This window comes from Macrobrachium nipponense, chromosome 4 (assembly GCF_015104395.2).
Source record: "Macrobrachium nipponense isolate FS-2020 chromosome 4, ASM1510439v2, whole genome shotgun sequence".
In the NCBI taxonomy this organism is placed as follows: Eukaryota; Metazoa; Arthropoda; class Malacostraca; order Decapoda; family Palaemonidae; genus Macrobrachium; species Macrobrachium nipponense.
The window spans coordinates 70,648,769-70,658,969 of record NC_061100.1 but is presented as its reverse complement, the minus strand read 5'-3'; the positions used below and the strand labels follow the sequence as shown (position 1 = coordinate 70,658,969).

Sequence of the window (10,201 nt, the reverse complement as noted above, 5' to 3'; positions counted from 1 at the left end):
TCTTTTATTTGGACGTCATTTCACTTTAATCTTTTATTTCAAATGTTGTAAAAATAATCTGTACAAGGGCTATATTCAAGGGACCTTGTAATTTATATTTTCCGTCTTTCCCTGATAGATTTAAACTACGTCTGTGCATGTTTCTTTTCAGAATATCTCACCCATTAGTAAGAACTGACATTCATTAGATTACATTGTAATGTTATCCATTTCCACAGCTCTACACTTAAAACGTGAAGCAATGGTGCCATGAATTAAATAATCGATGAGGATATCATTACCTGTGACCTTGGCTCCATTGCCATATGACTTGTCATGTCATAGAGGTAAACAGATAAAAGGATACCAAGATAAAGTCCTGTGCGATGAGAGCTTCGATGAGTATGAAGAAATAATAGCACAGGAATTTTCATGACTACAAAGTTCGAAAAGTTTTTCATATATATATATATATATATATATATATATATATATATATATATATATATATATATATATATATATATATATATATATTTGTGTTTATGTGTGTGTGCAGGATATTTAGAGTAAAGAGCTTGAAATCCATTAAAGCTGAAAGACACACGAAAATTTTACTCATATAATTCTGTGCTACTTGTTCTAAAGAGCTTGTTAAATATTTTTTATGATGAAATGGAAATGCAATAACTAGGGTGTTAATGACACTGATATGGCGAGTGCAGCTTGAAGTGTTTTCTGAACGTGAAGGAGGATTTAGTATATGTATGAATGATGATAGTACCATTTATCAAGGATTCCGGGGCTCATGCCTATACGAAAGCAATATAAACAATTATAAGACCTGGAAAGGTTACTCTCAACGTCACGTCTTATACAAATGAACTCTTATTACCACCCAGAGTCAAGGGAAAAGCAGTTGATATACAGTACACGATGACTGACTTATAATTTGACAAATAATTTCCCCCTGGTACTTATTATATTTAGTTCCGATATCTAACATCCAATACATGAAGTTTTTATTTATCACACCATGCTTTCAACATAGACCATTGAGTTAATCTTCCTTCCCCATAATACCCTTCATTTATTCCTTAATATATAAAACCATTCATATTCTCCATTTCTCAACTTCATCGTCTTCTGATCCCTGTTTACGAAGATATTAAGGGTTCATTTTTAAACTGACATCTTCGACGAAGCTCTGTGCGGCTAAAATGGTATTATTGAGCCGCGAAGCAGGTCTTCCTAGCGAAGACGAAGGTGATCGGACGTTGAAATTATTGGAAACGAAGAGGAAGCCTTGAGCACCTCTTCACTAACCTCTTCGTATATATATATATATACATATATATATATATATATATATATATATATATATATATATATATATATATATATATATATATATATATATATATATATATATATATATATATATATATGAATTAATTATCACATCGAACCGTGATTCAGTTTATATATCAATTCAAGCTACAAATGTCCTTTAATATCTAAATTCACTTTACCTCCCAAATGATATATTTTCATATATGGACGAAGGGGAATTTTTTTAATTGATAATAATTTCGTCCCCCATGGGATGAACCACCATCCAAGTGGACGGGGACGAAATCAGGACAGTCAGTGACGCTATCCAATCAGCCAACAGAGACACTATAAGTTCATATCGATTCTGACCTTAGACAAATCACCCTCGATCTGGGTGCTTTCGTAAATTAGAATCGATATGAAACCCCGTCTACCATGTTAGGCGAATTTGAGCGTTTGACAGCACGTAGCCTTTTGTTATGAATAATTATCACATCGAACCGTGATCCATTTATATATCAATTCAAGCTACAAATGTCCTTTAATATCTAAATTCACTTTACCTCCCAAATGATATATTTTCATATATGTACCGAAGGGGAATTTTTTAATTGATAATAATTTTCGTCCCCCATGGGATCGAACCACCGTCCAAGTGGACGGGGACGAAATCAGGACAGTCAGTGACGCTATCCAATCAGCCAACAGAGACGCTATAAGTTCATATCGATTCTGACCTTACAAATCACCCTCTGATCTGGGTGCTTTCGTAATTAGAATCGATATGAAACCCCATCTACCATGTTGGCCAATTTGAGCGTTTGACAGCACGTAGCCTTTTGTTATGAATAATTATCACATCGAAACGTGATCCATTTATATATCAATTCAAGCTACAAATGTCCTTTAATATCTAAATTCACTTTACCTCCCAAATGATATATTTTCATATATGTACCGAAGGGGAATTTTTTAATTGATAATAATTTCGTTCCCCCATGGGATCGAACCACCATCCAAGTGTACGGGGACGAAATCAGGACAGTCAGTGACGCTATCCAATCAGCCAACAGAGACGCTATAAGTTCATATCGATTCTGACTTACAAATCACCCTGGATCACGGTTCGATGTGATAATTATTCATAACAAAAGGCTATGAGCTGTCAAACGCTCATGTTGGCCAACATGGTAGACGGGGTTTCATATCGATTCTAATTACGAATCGATATGAACTTATAGCGTCTCTGTTGGCTGATTGGATAGCGTCACTGACTGTCCTGATTTTGTCCCCGTCCACTTGGATGGTGGTTCGATCCCATGGGGGGGAGGGGGGACGAATTATTATCAATTAAAAAATTCCCTTTCGGTACATATATGAAAATATATCATTTGGGAGGTAAAGTGAATTTAGATATTAAAGCGGACATTTGTAGCTTGAATTGATATATAAATGGATCACGGTTCGATGTGATAATTATTCATAACAAAAGGCTACGTGCTGTCAAACGCTCAAATTGGCCAACATGGTAGACGGGGTTTCATATCGATTCTAATTACGAAAGCACCCAGATCGAGGGTGATTTGTAAGGTCAGAATCGATATGAACTTATAGCGTCTCTGTTGGCTGGATTGGATAGCGTCACTGACTGTCCTGATTTCGTCCCGATCCCATGGGGGGACGAAATTATTATCAATTAAAAAATTCCCCATCGGTACATATATGAAAATATATCATTTGGGAGGTAAAGTGAATTTAGATATTAAAGGACATTTGTAGCTTGAATTGAATTATATATATATATATATATATATATATATATATATATAATATATATATATATATATATATATATATATATATGTATATATATATATTTTGCAAAATAAAAGAGAGCCGAATAACTAATGTAAGTATTGGAACCTATAACACATGCCAACTATTTTAGTAGTCTATTTTTTGTCAGTACTTCAATGGAAATGGGCTTATTTGCTTTCTTGTAAAACACTGTCTTTGTACTTAGAAGATGTCACGTTCCAAAGTTCCTGGCTGTGTCGGGCGTTTATGAACTTCACAGCTGTAACAGAATCGTCTTTCACCTCGTGTTGTATTATATTATAATCAGCACAACGTATTTTAGTTCGGCAAAACAACCATTACAAAATAAATTATGATGAAAAGAATCAAAGATTAACGAGCCTTTCGAGACGATTTCCAACAAATCAGCTTCAAGGAATGGTTGTGACGTAATAGGCGAGCTTTACTGTAAAGCCAGCTGGACTCTGCTGTAGTAATTGTATTAATGCACAAAACAACTGTGTAAGTGATAAAGTTAGCATAAAGTGGGATAGAAGTAGAACGGCCGTCTGCCACCCCGAATGACATGTTTATCACCTCCGGCGTACCAACCCTCCCGTAAGTGTTCCTCGTCGTAAAAGCACTTCGCCTATGTTTTTAAACTGCCGTTCGACGAAGGGATTTCACGAGCAACCTCTTCATCGAAGAGGGAAGGTGGTAGTTTAAAAATACAGCCCTTTACCTTCTCCATCATGAGATACCCCCATGGTATATGAGTTAGGTTTTGATGCTACTAAAATGAGTCAAAGGTGTCGGAGATTCTGTATATACTGATGAGTGATTCTCTTAGAGCTCTCATGCTTCCGCCGGAGAAGCTTCCTTAATGAAGGCGATTTCATCAGAAAGATTTGTGGTTATAGAAAGAGAACAATCGATATTAAAGTATCTCTTCTCTATTGAGTATGTTTCTTTGATTTATAAGGCCTTGCTTTTATTATTATTTGGTCTATGACAATCCTCCAATTCGACTGGGTGGTACTTATAGAGTGAGGTTCTGGGTTGCATCCTGCCTCCTTAGGAGTCCATCACTATTCTTACTATGTGTGCTTTTTTCTAGGAGCTCACACTTCTGTATGAGTCTTGGAGCTACTTCAGTCTCTAGTTTTTCCAGATTCCTTTTCAGGGATCTGGGGATCATGCCTAGTGTCCCTATGATTATGGGGTACAATTTCCACTGCCATATCCCATATCCTTATTTCTACTTTCAGGTATTGATACTTATCCATTTTTTCCCTTTCTTTCTCTTCAACTCTGGTGTCCAATGGTATTGCGACATCAATGAGTGATACTCTCTTCTTGATTTTGTTAATCAACATGACATCTGGTCTATTTGCATGTATCACCCTATCTGTTCTGATACCATAGACAAGAGGATCTTTGCCTGATCGTTTTCTATCACTCCTTCAGGTTGGTGTTCATACCACTTATTACTGCAAGGTAGCTGGTGTTTCTTGCACAGACTCCAGTGGAGGGATTTTGGTACTGAATCGGGCCTCTTTTGGTACAGGTTCTGTACAAGTGCCAGACATTCCCTTGCTATGTGGTTTATGGTCTCGCTTTTCATATTGCACTTCCTGCATATGGGTGATATCTTATATCCATCTATCGTTCTTTGGACATATCTGCCTCTTTGGGTCTGATCTTGGGCAGCTGTTATCATTCCTGTTGTTTCCTTCTTGAGTTCTCCCTTCTGTAGCCATTGTCATGTTTCATTACTGGCTAGTTCGTGGTCTGTCTCATGTACTGTCTGCGCATTGGTTTGTTGTGCCATTCCTCTGTTCTGTTTGTTATTCTCCTGTCTCTGTATATTTCTGGGTCTTCATCTACTTCCATCAGTACTTCTTCCCATGCACTCTTGAGCCACTCGTCTTCAATGGTTTTCAGTTATTACCCCCAGTGCTCTGTTCTCGATGTTGACTCAGTCCTCTATGCATAGTAGTCCTCTCCCTCCTTCCTTTTGTGTTATGCATAGTCTGTCCGTATTTGCTCTTTGGTGTGGTGCTTTGAGTATTGTCATATATTTCCTAGTTTTCTGATCTATGCTGCATAGTTCTGCCTTTGTCTATTCCACTACTCCTGTGCTGTATCTGAATACTGGTCATGCCCATGTGTTTGTGGTTTTAACCATATTTCCAGAGTTGAGTTTTGACTTGAGCATCGCCTTATTTCTCGATGTATATTCTTTCCTGATTGTGTCCTTCATCTCTTGGTGTTTTATATCCGCTCCTTCCATTTTTCCCAGGTATTTGTATCCTGTCTCATCTATGTGCTTGATGTTGTCCCCATCTGGTAGCTTTATCCCTTCAGTACAATGTTACTTTGCCCTTTTGTATGTTGACCAAGGAACATTTTCCTACTCCAAACTCCATCCTGATGTCACCAGATACAATCTTTACATCTAGATTAGGGTGTCTATTTCGTTGATGCTCTTACCATACAGATTGATGTCGTCCATGAACATCAGATGGTTAATTCTATTGCCTCTTTTCTTGAGTTGGTACCCAGCATCCATCTTCTGCAGCACTTTTGTTATGGCTACTATGGAGAGTAGTGGGGACAGTGAGTCGCCCTGGAAGATTCCTCTCCTGATATTAACCTCTGCTAGTCTTATTCCAGAGCTTGTAAGTATTGTATTCTAGTTGCACATTGTCTTTTGTAGGAGGCTGATGGTGTCTTCCTTTGCCCCATGTATTTTCAGGCATTATATTAGCCATGTGTGTGTGTGTGGCATCATGTCTAAGGCTTTCTTATAGTCAATTCATGCCATGCTTAGGTTGGTTTTCCTTCTCTTACTGTTTTTCATTACCATTTTGTCTATCAGGAGCTGGTCTTTTGTGCCTTTACACTTCCTTCTGCAGCCTTTCTGCTACTGGGATGATGTTTACATCCTCTAGGTCGGGGGTTCCCAACGTCTTTGCACTCGCAACCCCTTACCCAAGAGCTTGAAACCCAAGTGACCCCCTACTATCAGCAGCTTGATTTACATTTTTAATTTTCTGTGAAAGAGAGAGAAAGAAACATCTAAAAAAAAAAAATATTCAAGAATCCTGTAATTATATATTAGCAACCTAAATCACAACATTGATCCAACATTAATTCACAAAAAAGAACACAGTTATTCTTACAATAGTATCAGCATAGGTTTCAACAGATATCCAGCCCAACTAGTGGGATGCCTGATGCTGCATTTGAGCAGCATGCTTTGAAATTTGTAGCCGGGCATTTGTTAGAGCCAGTCTCATGTCATCTCCAACATCCAGTCTGTTCCTATTTTTTGTTTTTATATTCACAAGAGTTGAAAATCCTGTCTCACACAAGTACGCAGAAGCAAATGGAATAAGGACACGTAAGGCTATCATGCTGACTTTGTAGTACGACTGACACATAGCACACCAGAACTCAGTCACCGATTTCACCTTGAAGAGATCACGAGCTGTAGAGTCGTTCTTTAGATCCAGAAATTCATCTTGGATCTCATCTGGGATGCTGGATACATCAAATGGGTTCCTTACAAGGGCCTCCTGTTCCTCTGATAGCTCAGGGAAGTATTGCTCAAATTCCTTTTCTAGAGACTGAAGATGTTCAGTAATCTCATCCTTGAGGAACTGATCCAGTTGGACCTGGGACTCATCCATCACTCCACAAAGTTTTTCGAACATAGCAATGTTTTCAAGATTGGTTTTCCGACACCAGTTCTGCAGTTTGGATACAAAGGCTCGGAGACTATCTCGAAAAAGGAGAATATGTTTCCCTTCCTTGAAGCTTCAAATTTAGCTTGTTCAGCTCGTCAAAAATGTCAGCAAGGTATGCAACCCTTTTATTCCATGCTTCATCTTCGAAGTGAGCTACAAGATCTGTCTTTTCTTGAACTTCCGGGAATAGCTTTATTTCATCTTTCATCTTGTAGACATGATGAACAACGTTCCCTTTTGATAACCAATGTACTGCTGTGTAGAAAAGAAGGACTTCGTGGTCAGCATTCATGTCTTTGAAAAGCCGAGTGTTGAGTGCTGCAGTTTTCACATAATTTACAATTTTGATTACACAATCAAGCACTTCCTGCGGAGAGGCAGGGAGAGTCTTACTGGCGAGAGCATATCAGTGGATCATGCAGTGGTTGCCCTTGGCTTGAGATGCTTGCTTCTTCACTCTTGTCTGGAACCCTGACCTCGATCCCAGCATACCCGGTGCTCCTTCAGTTCAAACCCCCACACACGTTTTCCCATTGAAGGCCTTCCTCATGGAAAAAATTTGAAACTTTTTCCATGACATTATCACATTTTGTAGTGGTTTCAAGTGCACTGCAAAACAAGAATTTGTCGTTAATGTCACCTGAATGAATGTATCTCACATAGACAAACAACTGAGAACATGAACTTACATCTGTTGACTCATTGAGCTGAGAGGAGAACAATGGAGAAGCCTTGATTTCAGTCAAAACCTGCTCCTTCACATCCATAGACATTTTAGAAATATGCCTCTGTATAATATTATTTGACAGGGCTACTTGCTGCATCTTCTTTGCACTGGCTTCTCCAAGAATAAGATTTACTGCTCTCAACATGCAGGGCTTCAGAAGTGTTTCTCCAATCGTGTGAGCCTTTTTTCGTTTGGCAATTTCCAATGCAATCTCATATGAGGCCACCACTACAGCTGCACTCTGCTGCTGAAACGACACACTGGCATCGAATCTTTGACTTTTGAGACACTGCCCATGCTGTTTGAAGCAATCCAAATCTTTCTTTGCATGTTCTGGATGCTTCGTCTTGAGATGACACTTGAGCTTCAATTATTTCATTGACTCTGCAGTTAGGACAGCATGGCGCAAAACACACTGTGGTTTATTGATGCCGTTGTTGGCGAACACAGGTGTAGCCAATGTTGAGGTAGCATTCTGAGTATTTGCGCCATTTAGCCATGGATTCGAATCTGAGAATAGAATAAATCACATTAAGGACGCAGTTCATTTTTTCAGTAACGAACATGACATTTCCAGTCCCCAAACCTTAGTTTTCAATCTGAACAATTCTTTTTTAACACAGTGTGCATGGATAGGTGCTGCTTCTGTCATATAAATTTCATCAAAATATCTCCTTAAATGTTGAAGAAAATAAATCATTGTCTGCCGATTTTAGTCTTAAAATTACGTAAATGTCATTAAAACTATGAGGATATTATCAATTTTGTTTGGCCCACTGATAGTTGAGGTCCAGAGGTACCTACGTCAGATAAATGTTAAGATAAATCCTCATCATATTTTATACACACATACACACACGCAAATACACGCCACGCGGTACAGCACTACGAGTAACTGAACATACATGCTTAAGCACAGCTAAACAGAAACTCAATCATACATACATGCGAATACACTCTCATACAAGTACAGACACATACATACACTTGCAGACACACATACACATTCACACAAGCAATCACTCACAGGCACACATCCAAACACCCTCAGTGTCATCTGATGACATTGAACCGTTGCAACACTCGTTTTTTTGCAGTGAAACAAAAAATAAAAATATGTAAGAGCTTAAAAAATTTAATTCATGATTTGAAATTGATATCATCCCAAGCCACTTCTAGCAAGGTTACGCGACCCCCCTGCCAAGGCTTTGCGATCTCCAAGGGGGTTGCAACCCACTGGTGGGAACCCCTGCTCTAGGTAGTTGTAAAGCCTTTCACTGATGATACCTGTTAGTAACTTCCACATTATTGGTAGGCAGGTGATAGGCATGTAGTTACTGGCTGTATTTCCCTTGTTCTTGTCGTTTTGTATTAAGGACGTTTTTCCTTGTGGTCTTCCATTTGGGCGCATGGTGGTTTGTGATACAATGCGGGAGTTGTTCTTCTACTCATGGGTGTAGGGCTTTGAAGTTTTTGAACCATTATCCATGGACTTCATTGGGACCTGGGGCTTTCCAGCTGGGCATTTTCTTTAGTTGGTGTCTGATTGTGTCTGTCGTGATCTCAGTGAATCTTTGTTCTCTTCTCCCTGTTTTTTTTGCCTTGACTTCCTGGAGCCATGTTGCATGTTTGTTGTGTGGTACCGGATTGCTCCATATGTTTTCCCACGATCTCTTACTTGGTTAGGCTTCAGGAAAATCTTGGTGGAAGTCTTCCCCTCTTAGTTGGATGTATTGTCTTTTCTGGCTGTTTTTTGTTCTGTTGGTTTCCATTATTCCTCTTCATGTATCATTGGATCTTTTGTCCTTTAGCCTTAAGCCTCTGTTTTACATCTTCTATTGTTTTGTTCAGTCCCTCTCCTGTACTTTGTATTTCTCATTCAGTTCCTCCATTGTTTCTTGCTTCTTAGGCTTTTATCTGCTATTTCTTACAGTTTACTCAAGTCAGATCTCATCATCATGATTTGCTTTTCAAGGCATCTTTTCCAAGGCAGTTTCTGTTTTGGTTTCTGTGGGGTTGGTTGTGCTGGTGGGGTTGGTGTTCATATCCCGTTGAGTTCTGCTACTAGTCTTGCTCCTGCATATGCCAGGTTATTTGTATCTGTGATACTGGTGGTGTGAATTACTCTTATTATTTCATTGACCTCACTTGCTTTCTCCTTCAATTTCTTTGTGTTGTAAGCTTCCATGGTGGGGGTCTTTGTTCTCTCTGTATCTGGCTTCATCCATTGTCTGATTTTTCTACCCATTCTGTCCTCTCTGTTACTTCATCAGTGTTTCTTCATCTGTAGTTGTTTGATAGCTTATCATCCCTGTCATCTTCTGTGGTATTGGCTCTCAGTTCTTCTTGTAATTTGTTGCTGAGTGATAGTTCTCTTTCCAGTTCCCCTCTTTCTGTTGGTGAGAGTCAGTTCTTTTTCTTTATGTTCCTTATTTGGTCTGCCAGCCTCTGCTCTGTTGGGGTGTAATTTCTCTAATTCCAGATGTTGACCAACCTTCTTCTATATCCTCTCTTTCCTTATTTTCTTCTCTTGTCCATTTCTTCTTCTGGTTTGCTTCTGTAGCTCCAGTCTCTAGTTGTTGGTTACTGCTGCTGTGGTGATCTGTTGGTG

At 38.8% G+C, this 10,201-nt stretch overlaps 1 protein-coding gene across 1 annotated transcript; it reads right to left on the bottom strand.

Annotated features, from left to right (window-relative positions):
• Nucleotides 1–6,335: 6,335 nt before the first annotated feature.
• LOC135211399 (protein FAM200A-like) lies at nt 6,336–9,838 on the bottom strand. Its single transcript, XM_064244710.1, has 5 exons — nt 9,739–9,838; nt 7,979–8,100; nt 7,553–7,837; nt 6,985–7,230; nt 6,336–6,866 (listed from the first exon to the last, which is right to left on the bottom strand). Exons 1-5 carry the CDS (start codon nt 9,836–9,838, stop codon nt 6,336–6,338), a joined length of 1,284 nt encoding a protein of 427 aa, XP_064100780.1.
• Between the last annotated feature and the right edge of the window lie 363 nt (nt 9,839–10,201).

Bases quoted from the DNA above. Each gene is read 5' to 3' on its own strand.
- LOC135211399 (XM_064244710.1), bottom strand. From the start codon at position 9,838: ATGGGTAGAAAAATCAGACAATGGATGAAGCCAGATACAGAGAGAACA. The intron at 7,838-7,978 runs GCAGAGTCAATG...GTGTCGTTTCAG, and splicing joins TGCGCCATGCTGTCCTAACT to CAGCAGAGTGCAGCTGTAGT. The intron at 7,231-7,552 runs GTAAGTTCATGT...GCCTCTCCGCAG, and splicing joins AGCTCAATGAGTCAACAGAT to GAAGTGCTTGATTGTGTAAT.